The sequence below is a fragment of the Arachis ipaensis genome, chromosome B04 (genome assembly GCF_000816755.2).
Source record: "Arachis ipaensis cultivar K30076 chromosome B04, Araip1.1, whole genome shotgun sequence".
Classification (NCBI taxonomy): domain Eukaryota; kingdom Viridiplantae; phylum Streptophyta; class Magnoliopsida; order Fabales; family Fabaceae; genus Arachis; species Arachis ipaensis.
This window is the reverse complement of record NC_029788.2, coordinates 27,773,703-27,790,213: the sequence shown is the minus strand read 5'-3', so window position 1 is coordinate 27,790,213 and position 16,511 is coordinate 27,773,703. Positions and strand designations below refer to the sequence as shown.

The 16,511-nt window shown below is 37.2% G+C and overlaps 1 protein-coding gene and 1 long non-coding RNA gene across 21 annotated transcripts; one reads left to right on the top strand and one right to left on the bottom strand.

Moving 5' to 3' along the window:
- Positions 654–5,411, top strand: LOC107639160 (mRNA-decapping enzyme-like protein). 20 transcript variants are annotated; one of them, XR_002360944.1, is made up of 14 exons: positions 655–894; positions 1,025–1,155; positions 1,270–1,304; positions 1,521–1,629; positions 1,711–1,773; positions 1,866–1,928; positions 2,062–2,187; positions 2,488–2,629; positions 2,839–2,875; positions 2,999–3,058; positions 3,290–3,344; positions 3,869–3,945; positions 4,774–4,900; positions 5,049–5,411. XR_002360944.1 is itself a non-coding variant. In XM_021121068.1 (7 exons), the coding sequence occupies exons 1-7, from the start codon at positions 2,157–2,159 to the stop codon at positions 4,787–4,789; spliced, it is 366 nt and encodes a 121-aa protein (XP_020976727.1). In that variant the 5' UTR covers positions 2,062–2,156; the 3' UTR covers positions 4,790–5,411. The 20 variants fall into 20 exon arrangements, 1 of the variants encoding a protein (XP_020976727.1); XR_002360943.1 differs by lacking the exons at positions 2,839–2,875; positions 3,290–3,344 and adding an exon at positions 4,648–4,676; XR_002360939.1 differs by having other exon boundaries at positions 2,999–3,344; positions 4,725–4,900.
- LOC110271007 lies at positions 2,049–12,813 on the bottom strand. The gene is made up of 3 exons (XR_002360946.1): positions 12,801–12,813; positions 7,114–7,117; positions 2,049–2,162 (listed from the first exon to the last, which is right to left on the bottom strand). It is a non-coding gene; the product is annotated as an uncharacterized LOC110271007 (long non-coding RNA).

Sequence of the window (16,511 nt, the reverse complement as noted above, 5' to 3'; positions counted from 1 at the left end):
AGTTCCCTATGTCTAATCCTCTCTTATTACCATTAGATGCCTTGATATGTTTGTTAAGTGATTTCAGATATTACAGAACAGGAATGGCTCAAAGGATGGAAAGGAAGCATACAAAAGTGGAAGGAATACAAAAAGTTGGAGAAATTGCTAAGCTGTCTAGCCTGACCTCTTCGCACTCAAACGGCTATAACTTGAGATACAGAGGTCCAAATGATGCGATTCCAGTTGCATTAGAAAGCTAACGTCCGGAGCTTCGATTTGATATATAATATGTCATAGTTTCTCTGAGGCTAGGTGACGCGAACGCGTGCTCCACGCGGCCACGTCGCAGTGATGAAAAATCAGCGTGTTTGAATTCGCAACCATCGAATTTTGGGCTGTTTCTGACCCAGTTTGCGGCCCAGAAAACACAGATTAGAGGCTATAAAGTGGGGGAATCCATTTATTCATAATAATAAGCTCATAATTCATAATTTTTAGTTTTAGATGTAGTTTTTAGAGAGAAAGGTTCTCTCCTCTCTCTTAGGATTAGGATTTACACTACAAAAAAAATTGGTTAAAATGTCATTAATATTAAGGCGGTTTCATAAAAACGCCACAATACTCATGAATTAAGGCATTTTATGTCACCGCCATAATGTATTTGTAAGGGAAGGACACTTTTAATAATTTTGGCAGTAATAACTAAACCTAATTGCGAATCGCAGAGGAGAGTCGTGAGCAACGAGCTTCTCCTCCAGTGGCTTCTTCTCCTCTATTGATGCGAGCTTCTCCTCTATTCTTGTGAGTTTCTCTGCCATTGATGCGAGCTTTTCCTCTATCGAACTTCTGCGCTCTATGTTGTGTGAGCTTCTTACCCTAGCTCGTCTTCTCCGTGTCCGTTCTCACTTTTAGGTTTGTAAACAAAATTCTCATCCTCTTCTTCTTCATCTTCTTTTGATTCATGATTTGTTACTTCCTCTCGGTTATTACTATTCTTTCGATTCCTTGTTTTATGTGTGTGAGAGTTGTGTTGGTGTGGCAGAATTCAAAAATGACATCGCCGCTGCTCTGCGAGCTTCTCCTCCATCAATGATTCTTCCCCTCCATCGGTGTCATGTCCGTCAATGCTTCTCCTCTGATGGTACATTTGCTTCCATTGATGCGATTTGCTAGGTATTCTATTAGTTTCTATTCTTCGAGCTTCTCTTCTCCTCATCAACCTTATTTCGTTTGATTCTAGGTTTTGATTGTTCTATGCTAACTGCTACTTATTTTATTTAATTTCAGGTTTTGATTTTCTTCCTTGTTCAATTTATTTTTAGGTAAAAAATTGGGAACAATTTTTTGAATATCAAAACTAAATCAAATTATCTTAGGCTTGTTTCTTTTTCTAATTCCAATTATCCTTTCATTGTTACTATGCAGTTTTAATGATAATGCACTTAACGATAATTCCTGTGACATTAATCTATGTTCATGCTTTGAGGAACTTAGCGGCTGTTCCTTGATGTTCTCTCCGATTCCTTGTTCCGTCTCAGGATTGCACGTTAATATTTAGATAGAGTATTGAAACAAAAAGACAAGTTGAAGAAACACAGTGCACCGGGAGATTCCAGAAAGGAAGCCCAAGCAGCGCTGCTCATATTGGTCTGTATTTTATTGGCTGTGCATTCACTATTCCTCTTCTCTTATGCATGTCTATTAAAATAGAATTGTGGTTTTTCACAGTTGCAATCATTCAGTACTTTATCATCGGTGGAGGTAGCAAAGCAAGAACTGCTGGAAATTCAAGTCAGATTCTAAGCCTTAGTACATAAGCAAGGATTTAACTTTTAACTTTTATGAGATACATTAATAATTTCTGGTGTTATTTTGCAAAGCAGGAAGGAAAAAGTAACCTCAAGGCTAAGGAGCCACTTCTTCAATGCATTCATGCTTACAGGGAGGTAAAATTAACTATCTATTCTTCTTAAAGTGGGAAAGAAGGGAATGAATTTGCTTTAGTTACCTTCCTATCAATTTGAATTCCTATTTTGTTTATTTAATGTCTGTTTAAAAAATTGAGTTCATGAGTTGCAGGGAGCAAGATGACTACGAGGTTGTGAGGAAGGTGGGAAGAGGGAAATACAATGAGGTCTTTGATCTGAGGGCGTTCACTCCACCGATAATGAAAAATGCATCTGATAATGAATCGACAAAATACAGGTTCGGATTTGTGTTTTTTTTTTTTTTAATTGAATCCATTTCGTGGTGTTTTTAGTTCCAAGATTAACCGCTAAATGCTAATTAATGTTCAGTGCTGGATAGATTCAATCATTCAAATATATTTTGCATTATTGTTGCTGTAGATCGCATATTCTCTTTTTGGCAGTGCTTGATTTATTATTTCCTCATTGTTTGGAGAAATATAAATGTACTAGTGCTCTGCTCTCATTCATCTGTGTGCCTGATTTGTGCTATCAGTTTTCTGATTTGCAACTTTCTTTGTAATATTTGTTCTGACAGACAACCTAGTAGAGAATCTATTGGATTTTGAGTATGAACTTAAGAAGCCATACCTATTATATCGGAATGCGGCTCAAGAAGTTAATGGTATATGGTTTTACAATGAAGATGAATGTGAAGAAGTTGCAAATCTCTTTAATAGGTATCTTAATTTTTGTTGTTCAAGTTATTTATGTAATCTTTCTTGCTTAATGCTTTCAAACTTTAGATGCTAATTTATATCAGGATTCTGTTGATTTTATATTTGCGTGTGTGCACACATGTTTTTATTTCCTCTTTTGGGATGGGGGTTTTGTTGGATTGTAGTGTACCTTGTGTAATTGGGAAGGATGTTTAACCCTCTATCTACAGGATACTTTCTGAATACTCAAAGATACCTCCAAATGCAGTAATGCCTTCGCTCTGTCTTTACTTTCCCTTTTCTTCATTTGACCCAAAATGCAAGCTGATTATTTAATTATTAACATCCGATGATAAATACATTTTTCCTTTGTTGCTTCATATTATGCAGTTCTTTCACCTCTGTCACCGGGCTGGCAAGCAAAGCTAATATTCAACTCTCATCAGATAGGTTTGCCTTTAATAATATGTCATAATCATGAAAAAGAAAAGAAGGAAAAATGTGTCATCCATTATGAAATTACATGCACTAATTCTGAACCCACTCAAAATCTCTATCTATCTATACTCATTCTGCATTATCATAAGCTCATCATCATCTATCTCTTTCTTATTTTGGTTGAAGATTCCTAAATTTGGATATGAAATTATTATAATTGGATATGGTTTAGTATGGGTATAGAAAAAGAAGCTGAGGCTAAAATACAAGGGGCAGTGAAGCTTTTAAAGTTCACTGGGTTAGTGGGTTTTATCTATTTAGCTGCACCATCTCATAGGCATGCATGCATACCCTTATCACTACAATAATGGATACATCAATAATCAATCATTAATATAACTTCATTATATGTGATTTTTTGTTATATTTATTATTTATTTTCTAATGTTACTTATTTTAGTTTGTTTAAGTCTCAAATTTTAAGTAAAAGATTAAAAAAAATTATACGTGATAATAAAATTATGTAAAAAATTAACATGATGATGAGAAGGATTCATCATCCTATATGCATCAATGGATCCGTTAAATGAAATAATATTATGTGTATTTTTGGGAATGTGGAAACAACAAATAATAGCATTGCTGCAATGGCATCCACTTTATTTTCCTAGTGGCCATTTTTCTTCTATAACCAGTCACTGTCATTTAGATATTGCACCACCATAGCCATTTTTGAGAAGACATATTAGATATATGTTTTAAAATATTTAGATAACTAACTAACTAACTTGCTTGGTTTTTCTGTTCCTTGTTCTTGTTCAGTTGTTCCAAATTTCCATTTTCATTGTAGTCGCAGAAACAGAAAACCAAACAATCATCAATCTTCAACCCTTTTGCAGGTAAATTCAGTTACCCTTTATTGTTTCTGAGGTTTTTTCTCTTTTTATTTTTATTTTTTTATATTTTACATGCTTATTACACATCATGATGTTGTATCAAAGTTTGAAACTTTGTTCGTTTTTGAGCTCAATTTTATTTGATTTGGTTTGCAACACGGCACAACATTCTCTAATTGTTCCTTACTGTTTTGTTTCTTGAGAATATCGCTCACCATGGCTTCTGAGCTTCCTAATTACTGTGCAATTTCTGGGTTTTGTTGAAAAATTATTCATGTTGAGTCATAATTTGAGTAAGTTTTTTTTCCTGCTCATAGATTTAAGAAATTTTATGCTTAATGGGATGAGGGAAGAGTTGTGTTTTGGGTTATAAAATTTATTCTTTCTTTAATTCTTTGATGAATCTTGGTTGGTTTTAATGTAGTCCTCTGGAATGGCATTGCTAAATTCCTCTGTTTTTATATTTATTATATTTGCTGCTACTTTGCTTGTTTTCATTTATTAAATACTTCTGATATTGCACACAATTTTGCTAACATTCTTACTAATCAAATAACCATAAATCAAGTATTAAAAAGAATTAATTGAAAATAGATAGTGTGTCTCAGTGTTCTTATGTAAATGAGCTGTTTGATTATTTAGATAACTAACTAACTTGCTTTAACTAATATGAATCTGTTGGTGATAATTTTTCATGTGAAACAGGGTTTAGATCTTCTTCAACTCTTGTTAATGTATAAGCCAAGGCCTCATTATTTGTTATATAAAATGGAAAAATGCAGAAATTACTTATCCTGTATCTGATTTCTGCTGCTATTCTCATTCACTCAGAGAGGAAGAGGGTTAGGACTGTGGAGTGTGTCACTGCTCATTCTAGCTCTCCTGAACGATGCAATACCTCTAAACTAGAGCACAATTTGAAGTCAATTTCAAGTTAATAGAGTCACCTTAAGTTGAGGTTAGTAGGCATTCACTTAACTAGTTATCTACAAAAATAATGAGAAGATTAACTAGCAGTCTTAGTAAGGATATTATTTCTAAGATTATTTGTTGTCTACCTCTCACTGCGCTGAAAGCTTATTTGTTATTTGTGTTGGTGCTTGGAGTGTTGGAGCAAGAAACAAAGATGTTGGAGCAAGTTCCCGGGATGAAACTCACACAAGAGATCAAGAAACTAAGACAGGCTTGTTTTAAAGTTAATTACAAAAGGAGGAAATTTTTGGCCTCCAAATCTTATTCATCATCACTTAGCTAAGCTACTTGTCTTGTATTAGATGAAAAAGACAGCACTTATTAGATGGTTTAAATACATTATTAGATATTAACATATTTTAAGGAACTGAAAGTGGTAGATTTGACTGATTAGTGTTTATTGCAATGTTTGTATTTTGGTAAGTTTAGTAAGACAAGGTTTTGTATAGGAGTTATTACTTTTGATTTTCAATAATAAAAATTACATATTAGATTAATATTTTGTTTATGAGTTATATAATATTTCATTTATGGATTATGATTTTTTGCTATTGTGAAATTTTAATCACAAAATTATTTATTTAACGCGATAAAAATGGCGGTAAAAATTATTTTTTTAAGCGATAAAAAATGTCACTGTCAGGGTAAAATAGCGGTTCAAAAATGCCATTTTAACCAATCAAAACGCTACTGTCAGGGTAAAAATGGCGGTTCAAAAATGCCGTTTTAACCAACCAAAATGACACTGTCAAGGTAATAACGGCGGTTCAAACCGCCGTTTTAACCTATCCAAAAACTGCCATTTTAACCCTGGAAATAATGGCGGTTTGAACCCCCATTTTAACCAACCAAAATGCCATTCTATCAGGGTAATAATGGCGGTTCAAACCGCCATTTTAACCTATCCAAGAACCGCCATTTTAACCCTGGAAATAACGGCGGTTCGAACCGCCATTTTAACCTATTCAAAAACCGCCATTTTAACCCAGGGAATTGTGGCGGTTTTCAGAAAACCGCCGTAATAACCAGAATGGCGCCCAGAATTACGTCGCTTTACGAAACCGCAATTATTGGTAATAATGGCAGTTCAAACCGCCGTAAATACCAAAAAAAAAAACCGCCGTTTTTACCAGAATTTTTGTAGTGTTAGGATTTCTTTGCTTTCAGGATTGTTTCTTTTTATCAAGTTCAATTTTACCTTTTATTTAGTCTCCTTTATTATCTATTTAAATTAATACAATTTACTTTCTTGCCATTTACTATTCTCGCTTTTTATCTTATACATTAAAAACCCCCAATTTACAAACTCACAACCAATAATAAGAACACCTCCCTACAATTCCTTGAGAAGACGACCCGAGGTTTAAATACTCGGTTATCAATTTTAAAAGGGGTTTGTTACTTGTGACAACCAAAACTTTTGTAAGAAAGGTTGATTGTTTGGTTTAGTAACTATACTTACAACGAGAGTTTACTATAACTTCTAAACCATCAATCTTCAGTTCTTTCAGACCGACCTCGTGAAAGGTTGGTCCAATACCGATCTCTTCGGAAAGAGCTCGGAAGACCTCCAAAGAGGCCCCGACGAGGCCCAAATCAAAGAGCCACCGCCTAGAGGAAAGCGGATGCAAAAAGATATGACCTCACCCACGAAAGATAAGATAAGATAACGATCCCATCTTAAGGGAGGCCGTCAACTCTACTATAAATACACAAGAGCACCCAAGTATAACTCATATTCCAATTCCACTAAAAACCTGCCTAAAGCCCGTACTGATTTAAGCATTGGAGTCTCTTGCAGGTACCACCACCCCCCTGTGGCCAAGAACCGGCGACACCTCAACTCCAACAAGTCAGACACGGCAGACTCAACCGAACCAAAAGGTCTCGTCCGAGATCGACCTCAACATTTCAAGTAACTCTCGGAACACTATCCGTGCATCACATGTATTCATAAGTCTTTCAATGTCTTACCCTTTGGTCTCTATCCCTATAGCAATATGCATGCATGGCCCTCACAAGATTCAAACTTCAATTCTCCTTGGGACCACTCAATAAAATTTGTTGTCTTTACGTATTTCTAAACCTACATGCATAGGCCACATACCACCCAAGTTCTTCCCAGTTTTGCCCCATTCCCACCGTTTGTTTGAACCCCAACCCCAAATGCACCATTGGATTGTAATTTTCAATCCTCACCATCCTTTGCCTTACCTCTTTCACCCTATAAATACATGTCTACTTTCAACTCCATCATTCACCCTCACTCAATATTTAGTTACACTCTTCCATGGCTCAATAACCTTTTATCACTCTTCATTTCATACTCCCTTGGTTCACTGCCTTCCCTCCTATCTTTATTCCTCATTTCCTTTCTAACAACCCTTACTTTCTTGTTCTTCACTACTCTTCTTTTTTTCCTTGCTTAAGGACAAGCACACTTTTTTAAGTTTGGTGTTGGATTGAGCGAGCTCTATCAAAGAGACATGGCACCTACAACACAACCATCTTCATCAAACAAGCGAAAAGGGAAGGAACCAGCTACCGTTCATTTGATTCAATGAGGTTCATCGCTAAGGTACATGAGGACCAATTCTACAATTGGACGTGCAAAAAGAAAGTCATAGCCGAAGTACCTTTCAAGCTAAAAGAGGGAGAGTACCCTGAAATCTATAAATAGATCATAAGGAGGGGATGGCATATTTTAAGTGACCCACACCCGAAGATGGGACAATTATTGGTGCAACAGTTCTTAACCAATGCATGGCTCACTGATGAGCAGAATCTTACTAAGAAACCTCTGACCTTCAAAATCTATGTGAGAGAAAAAGAGATTGACTTCAATCTAGAAAGTATCAGGAGAATTCTCTGTTTGAGAGTTTTTGCCTCTGCATCATCGGGAATAACCTTCCATGATAGATTGAAGAATAATGACCAAAGGTATGAGGATGTGGTCAAAGATATTTGTCTGCCAGGAGCACAATGGGTTAGGTATGCGAAGGCAAGCTAATTCAATTGAGAAGGAGTGACTTAAAGCTTATAGCAAGGGGTTGCGATCTATCACGCCCACAAGCAACTGCTCAGAAGTCACCATGGCCAAAGCTGTCATGATTCATTACATTAAGATTGGAATCAGTAAAAGTGGAAAGGATCATCCCTCAGGAATTATATCATCTTGCCTCAAACTCATTTCCAAATTCTTTTCTGGGTTTTCCAAATGTCATTCATCGCCTCTGTAAGGCTGCTGGGTTTTTTTATTGAGAATGATATCCCCATCCCAGTATAGAGACCAATTACCAAAAGATCCATGGAAAAAGTGAAAGGAGTAATCCCTCAACAAGCATAAGAAGAAGAAAGGCTACAATCTCTTCCACCCTCATCTCAACCTCAAGCTCTTCACTTCCAAGAGGGGTCAAGTCAACAAGTCCCTCATCAATCTTCTGCTCAACAAGCCTTTGATTGGAGTCAAATCCAAACAACTCTCTCGAACATTGCAGAGCAACAAGCACGACAAAATAGAGAGTTTAAGGAGTTCATGGGGTTAGAAGAATGTAGACACAAAAACCAAGTAGAAGCTAATAAGCTGAATATTCAAGCCAAGCTAGGCTACCTATGTGCAGGTCTTCAGGAAGTGAATCCAACTCTACCACCATACCCAAGAGTAGTAAACAGGCTTGTACATGACATGAGCCAGGTACAGCTTATTCATGAGGAGAGAGTGCGAAAAGCCAATGAAGATCAATGGTTTTGGGAGCCAAGGACCCATGAAGAGACAAGGACCAATGTTTTGGAGCCAAGAACCAATGAACCCAATGATAAAAATGATAGTGATGAGTGGTTAAGTTCCTTTGTTTCTTTATGTTTCCTTTATCTTCAAGTTATCTACAAGTGTGAACTTATCTGTTTTAATATGTGCATGTTTGAGTCTTGTTTTTAGTTTAACTTGGTTAATGTCCTAGTTTTATTTAGTTTTTATCTCTAGTTTCCTTTAGCTTCTGTCTCTAGTCTCATATAGTTTTTCTTTCAGTATCAATGAGTTCAATAAATGAAATTGCTTACATCCAATGCCTTGAGTATGCAATTAAGAGTTGTTAAAAAAAGTTGAAGAAGTTGTTAAGCTTTAAAACAAGTGAGATTAAGAGAAATACAGAATTGATGGTGTGATCATGTAATGAAATTTTATATCTGTGAACATTTGCATGAAAACTCTAAGACAAGAAAAGATATACAGAGAAGTATTATAGAAGACTGACGAGCGGATAATTTATACGCTTTTTGGCATTGTTTTTAGTGTATTTTTAGCATATTTTAGTTAGTTTTTATTATGTTTTTATTAGTTTTTAAATAAAAATCATATTTTGGAACTTTACTATGAGTTTGTATATTTTTCTGTGATTTCAGGTATTTTCTGGCTGAAATTAAGGGACCTGAGCAAAAATCTGATTCAGGGGCTGAAAAAGGACTACAGATGCTATTGGATTCTGACCTCCCTACACTCGAAGTAGATTTTCTGGAGCTACAAAAGCCCAATTGGCGCACTGTCAATTGCGTTGGAAAGTAGACATCCTGGACTTTCCAGCAATATATAATAGTCTATACTTTGCTCGGGATTTGATGGCCCAAACTGGCGTTCCAAGTCAGCACATAAATTCTGGCGTCAAAACGCCAGAACTGGCAGAAAAGCTGGAGTTAAACGCCCAAACTGGCACAAAAGCTGGCATTTAACTCCAAGAAAAGTCTCTACAGGTGAAAGCTTCAATGCTCAGCCCAAGCACACACTAAGTGGGCCCGGAAGAAAATTTCTGCATTAATTACTTATTTCTGTAAACCCTAGGCTACTAGTTCCCTATAAATAGGACCTTTTGCTATTGTATTTTTAATCTTTGAGAAGTCTTATGCTATCTTAGACGCTTTTGGAGGCTGGCCATTTGGCCATGCCTAGACTTTGTTCTTATGTATTTTCAACAATGGAGTTTCTACACACCATAGATTAAGGTGTGGAGCTCTGCTGTTCTTCATGAATTAATGCAAAGTACTACTATTTTTCTATTCAATTCACGCCTATTTCTGTTCTAAGATATCCATTCGCTCTTCAACATGATGAATGTGATGATCCGTGACACTCATCATCATTCTCACCTATGAATGCGTGCCTGACAACCACTTCCGTTCTACATGCAATCAAGCTTGAATGTGTATCTCTTGGGTTTCTAATCTAAGATTAAAACCTTCATGGTATAGGCTAGAATTATTGGCAGCCATTCCTGAGATCCGGAAAGTCTAAACCTTGTCTTTGGTATTCCGAGTAGGGTCTGAGAAGGGATGACTGTGACGAGCTTCAAACTCGCGAGTGTTGGGCGTGTGACAGACGCAAAAGGATCAATGGATCCTATTCCAACATGATCGAGAACCGACAGATGATTAGCCATGCGGTGATAGCGCATTTGGACCATTTTCACTGAGAGGACGGGAAGTAGCCATTGACAACGGTGATGCCCAACATAAAGCTTGCCATGGAAAGGAGTATGAATGATTGGATGAAGGCAATAGGAAAGCAGAAGTTTAGAAGGAACAAAGCATCTTCATACGCTTATCTGAAATTCTCACCAATGAATTACATAAGTATCTCTATCCTATTTTATATTTTATTCATCTTTTAATTATCAATTCTCCATAACCATTTGATTCTGCCTGACTAAGATTTTTAAGATGACCATAGCTTGCTTCAAGCCGACAATCTCCGTGGGATTGACTCTTACTCACGTAAGGTTTATTACTTGGATGACCCAATGCACTTGCTGGTTAGTTGTGTGGAGTTGTGACAAAGAGTTGAGATTACAATTGTGCGTACCAAGTTGTTGGTGCCGTTGATGATCACAATTTTGTGCACCAAGTTTTTGGCGCCGTTTCCGGGGATTGTTCGAGTTTGGACAACTGACGGTTCATCTTGTTGCTTAGATTAGTCAATAATACAGAGAATTGAAGATTCAGAACATGCAGCAGAGGAATTACACAAAAAAAGCTGGGCGTTCAAAACGCCCAGTGAAGAAGGAAAACTGGCGTTTAAACGCCAACCAAGGTACCTGGCTGGGCGTTAAACGCCCAAAAAGGTAGCATTTTGGACGTTAAACGCCAGAATGGATGCCATTTTGGGCGTTTAAAGCCAGGAGGACACTAGAGGGAAGATTTTATTTTTAATTCAAATCTTTTCCAAATTTTCATAATTTTTCAAAATCAAATCTTTTTCAAATCATATATTTTCAATCATATCTTTTCAAAATCAATTTCTTTCCATTTTTTTATTTATTACTAATTTCGAAAATCCTTGCTACAATTAATGATTTAATTCAAAATTTTCAAGTTGTTACTTGCCTATTAAGAAAGGATCAAAAGTTTTAATTCTAGAATCATATCTTCTAATTTCTTGTTAGTCAAGTAATCAACTTTAATTTTAAAAAATTCTTTCTTTAATTTGATTCTCAATCATATCTTCTCAATCACATCTTTTTTTTTAAAAAATTAATTTTTTTCTATCATATCTTTTTGATTTCTAATTCCAAAATATTTTTCAAAAATCACTTAATTTCTTTTTCAGTCTTAGTTTTCAAAAATCATCTACCATATTTTCAAAATTTCTTTTAATTATTTCAAAATCTTTTCACTTTATTTTCGAAAATTCTTATCCTCTTCTCACATCCTTCTATTTAAAGGGTTAACACTTCTCCATTATCAGTAATTCGAACTCTGTCCCTCTTGATAAGTTCAAATTCTCTCTTTTCTACCTCATTCTTCTATTTTTATTTTCCTCTGACACCTCAAGGAATCTCTATACTGTGACATAGAGGATTTCATATTTTTCTTCTCCTCTCTTTTCATATGAGCAGGAGTAAGGACAAGGGCATTCTTGTTGAAGCTGATCCTGAACCTGAAAGGACCTTGAAGAGAAAGCTAAGAGAAGCTAAAGTACAACTCTCTGTAGAGGACCTAACAGAGCTTTTCAAACAACAAGAAGCCATGGTAGCCGAAAACAATAACAATGCCAACAATGCAAGGAAGGTGCTTGGTGACTTTACTGCACCTACTCCCGACTTCTATGGGAGAAGCATCTCAATCCCTGTCATTGAGCTTCAGCCTCAATTAGTTTCTCTAATGCAACAGAATTGCAAGTTTCATGTACTTCCATTGGAAGATCCTCATCAGTTCTTAGCTGAATTCTTGCAAATCTGTAACACTGTCAAGACCAATGGGGTTAATAATGGTGGAAGAAATAGGTTTAGCAATAGCAAGCTTTTTCCATCATCTTCTCAGCAACAGACAGAGAATTCTAAGCAGAACCACTCTGACTTAGCAACCATAGTCTCTGATCTAATTAAAAGCACTCAAAGTTTCATGACTGAAACAAGGTCCTCCATTAGAAATTTGGAGGCACAAGTGGGTCAGTTGAGCAAGAAAGTTACTGAACTCCCTCTTAGTACTCTTCCAAGCAATACAGAAGAGAATTCAAAAGGAGAGTGCAAGGCCATCAACATAACCCACATGGCCGAACTTGGAGAGGAGGAAGAGGCAGTGATCTCCACTGAAGAAGACCTCAATGGACGTCCACTGGTCTCCAAGGATTTCCCTAATGAGGAACCATGGGAATCTGAGGCTCATACTGAGACCATAGAGATTCCATTAAATTTACTTTTGCCATTCATGAGCTCTGATGAGTATTCTTCCTCTGAAGAGGATGAAGATGTTACTGAAGAGCAAGTTGCTAAGTATCTTGGAGCAATCATGAAGTTAAATGCTAAGTTATTTGGTAATGAGACTTGGGAGGATGAACCCCTCCTTGCTCACCAAAGAACTGGATGACTTGAATAGGCAGGAATTACCTCTAAAGAGACAAGATCCTAAAAAGTTCTCAATACCTTGCACCATAGGCACCATGAACTTTGAAAAGGCTCTGTGTGACCTAGGGTCAAGCATAAACCTCATGCCTCTCTCTGTAATGGAGAAGCTAGGGATACTTGAGGTACAAGCTGCAAGAATCTCACTAGAGATGGTAGACAATTCAAGGAAATATGCTTATGGACTTGTAGAGGATGTCTTGGTAAAGGTTGAAGACCACTACATCCTTGCTGATTTCATAGTCCTAGACACTAGGAAGTGTATGGATGAATCCATCATCCTTGGCAGACCCTTCCTAGCCACAGTAAAAGCTGTGATTAATGTTGACAGAGAAGAATTGGTCCTTCAAGTAAATGAGGACTCCCTTGTGTTTAAAGCTCAAAGATCTCCCTCTGTAACCATGGAGAAAAAGCATGAAAAGCTTCTCTCAATGCAGAGTCAAACAAAACCCCCACATTCAAACTCTAAGTTTGGTGTTAAGAGGCCATCATCATGCTCTAAGTATCTATGAGGCTCCATGAGAGCCCACTGTCAAGCTACTGACATTAAAGAAGCGCTTGTTAGGAGGCAACCCAATTTTACTTATCTATGTTAAATTTCTATTTTCCATTGTTATTTTATGTTTTCTGTAGGTTGATGATCATGTGAAGTCACAAAAACAATTGAAAAAGCAAAAACAAACTGAAAAATAGAAAGAAAAATAGCACACCTTGGAGGAGAAGCCTACTGGCATTTAAACGCCAGTAAGGGCAGCAGAATGGGCATTAAATACCCAGTCTGGCACCATTCTGGGCATTTAACACCAGAAATGGGCACCAGACTGGCGTTTAACGCCAGGATTCGCATCAAAGGGCATTTTGCAAGCCTAATTGGTGCAGGGATGAGAAATTCTTGACACCTCAGGATCTGTGGACCCCACAGGATCCCCACCAACCTTAACTCACTCTCTCTCTTCTTCACACCTTTTCATAAAACTCTTCACCAATCACCTCAATACCTCTTCTCCAAAAACCCCTCACCTATCAACTTCTACCCTCTTCTCCATAAACCCTTCACCAATCCACATCCATCCATCATAAACCCCACCTATCTTGCCATTCAAATTCAAACCACTTTCCTTCCCAAACCCACCCATACATGGCCGAACCTTACCCTCTCCCCACTCCTATATAAACCACTCTTCACCCCTTCATTTTCACACATCCTAAACACTACTTCTCCCCCTTGGCCGAAACACTAACCCCCCTCCATCTCCTCTATTTCTTCTTCCTCTACTCTCTTCTTTCTTCTTTTGCTTGAGAACGAGCAAACCTTCTAAGTTTGGTGTGGTAAAAGCGTTGCTTTTTGTTTTTTCATAACCATTTATGGCACCTAAGGCCGGAGAAACCTCTAGAAAGAGGAAAGGGAAGGCAAAAGCTTCCACCTCTGAGTCTTGGGAGATGGAGATATTCATCTCAAAGGTGCATCAAGACCACTTCCATGAAGTTGTGGCCAAGAAGAAAGTGATCCCCGAGGTCCCTTTCAAGCTCAAAAAGGGTGAATATCCGGAGATCCGACATGAGATTCGAAGAAGAGGTTGGGAAGTTCTCACCAACCCCATTCAATAAGTCAGAATCTTAATGGTTCAAGAGTTCTACGCCAATGCATGGATCACCAAGAACCATGATCAAAGTGTGAACCCGGACCCTAAGAATTGGCTTACAATGGTTCGGGGAAAATACTTAGATTTCAGTCCGAAAAATGTAAGGTTAGCATTCAACTTGCCAATGATGCAAGGAGATGCACATCCCTACACTAGAAGGGTCAACTTTGATCAAAGGTTGGACCAAGTCCTCATAGACATTTGTGAAGAGGGCGCCCAGTGGAAGAATGATTCAAGAGGAAAGCCAGTTTAACTAAGAAGGCATGACCTCAAGCCCGTGGCTAGGGGATGGTTGATTGGAGAGGAAGTAGAAGTTCATGAGGTTATATCCCTAGAACTCTACCAGGTGGCTGACAAGTCCTCTACTTTATCAAGGTTAGCCTTCCCTCATCTTATTTGTCACCTCTGCAATTCAGCTGGAATTGACATAGAGGAAGACATCCTCATTGATGAGGACAAGCCCATCACTAAGAAAAGGATGGAGCAAACAAGAGATCCTACTCATGGACAAGAGCATGAGGAAATTTCTCATCATGAAATCCCTGAGATGCCTCATGGGATGCATTTTCCTCTACAAAATTATTGGGAGCAAATTAACACCTCCCTAGGAGAATTAAGTTCCAATATGGGACAACTAAGGGTGGAGCACCAAGAGCAGTCCATCCTCCTCCATGAAATTAGAGAAGATCAAAGAGTCATGAGAGAGGAGCAACAAAGGCAAGGAAGAGATATTGAGGAGCTCAAGCACTCCATAAGATCATCAAGAGGAAGAACAAGCCGCCATCACTAAGGTGGACCCGTTCTTTAATTTGTGCCTTTATTACATGATCATTAGTGTCTAAGTGTCTATGCCTTAAAGCCATGAATATGAATCCATCACCTTTCTTAAATGAAAAATGTTTTTAATTGAAAAAGAAAAAGAAGTACACGAATTTCAAATTTTAAACAGATTAATTATTTTGATGTGGTGGCAATACTTTATGTTTTTCTGAATGAATGCTTGAACAGTGCATATTTTTGAACTTGTTGTTCATGAATGTTAAAATTGTTGGCTCTTGAAAGAATAATGGAAAAGGAGAAATGTTATTGACAATCTAAAAAATCATAAAAATGATTCTTGAAGCAAGAAAAAGCAGTGAAAAGCTTGCAGAAAAAAAAGAAAGAAGAAAAAGAAAAAGCAAGCAGAAAAAGCCAATAGCCCTTTAAACCCAAAAGGCAAGGGTAAAATAAAAAGGATCCAAGGCTTTGAGCATCAGTGGATAGGAGGGCCAACAGGAATAAAATCTTGGCCTAAGCAGCTAAACCAAGCTGTCCCTAACCATGTGCTTGTGGCGTAAAGGTGTCAAGTGAAAGGCTTGAGACTGAGCGGTTAAAGTCATGGTCCAAAGCAAAAAGAGTGTGCTTAAGAGCTCTGAACAACTCTAATTGGGGACTCTAGCAAAGCTGAGTCACAATCTGAAAAGGTTCACCCAGTTATGTGTCTGTGGCATTTATGTATCCGGTGGTAATACTGGAAAACAAAGTGCTTAGGGTCACGGCCAAGACTCATAAAGTAGCTGTGTTCAAGAATCAACATACTGTACTAGGAGAATCAATAACACTATTTGAATTCTGAGTTCCAACAGATGCCAATCATTCTGAACTTCAAAGAAAAAAGTGAGATGCCAAAACTGTTCAGAAGCAAAAAGTTGATAGCCCCGCTCATCTAATTAAGACTGATCTTCATAGATGTTTTTGGAATTCATTGTAATTCTCTTCTTTTTATCCTAATTGATTTTCAGTTTCTTGGGGACAAGCAACAATTTAAGTTTGGTGTTGTGATGAGCGGATAATTTATACGCTTTTTGGCATTGTTTTTAGTGTATTTTTAGTATATTTTAGTTATTTTTTATTATGTTTTTATTAGTTTTTAAATAAAAATCACATTTCTAGACTTTACTATGAGTTTGTGTATTTTTCTGTGATTTCAGGTATTTTCTGGCTGAAATTAAGGGACCTGAGCAAAAATCTGATTCAGAAGCTGAAAAAGGACTGCAGATGCTGTTGGATTCTGACCTCCCTACAC

What these genes read in the sequence shown, in the direction of transcription:
- LOC107639160 (XM_021121068.1), top strand. Translation starts at nt 2,157, where the DNA reads ATGCATCTGATAATGAATCGACAAAATACAG. An exon ending in AATGAATCGACAAAATACAG is followed by an intron (nt 2,188 to 2,487) that starts GTTCGGATTTGT and finishes TTGTTCTGACAG; the next exon opens with ACAACCTAGTAGAGAATCTA. An exon ending in AATCTTCAACCCTTTTGCAG is followed by an intron (nt 3,946 to 4,647) that starts GTAAATTCAGTT and finishes CATGTGAAACAG; the next exon opens with GGTTTAGATCTTCTTCAACT.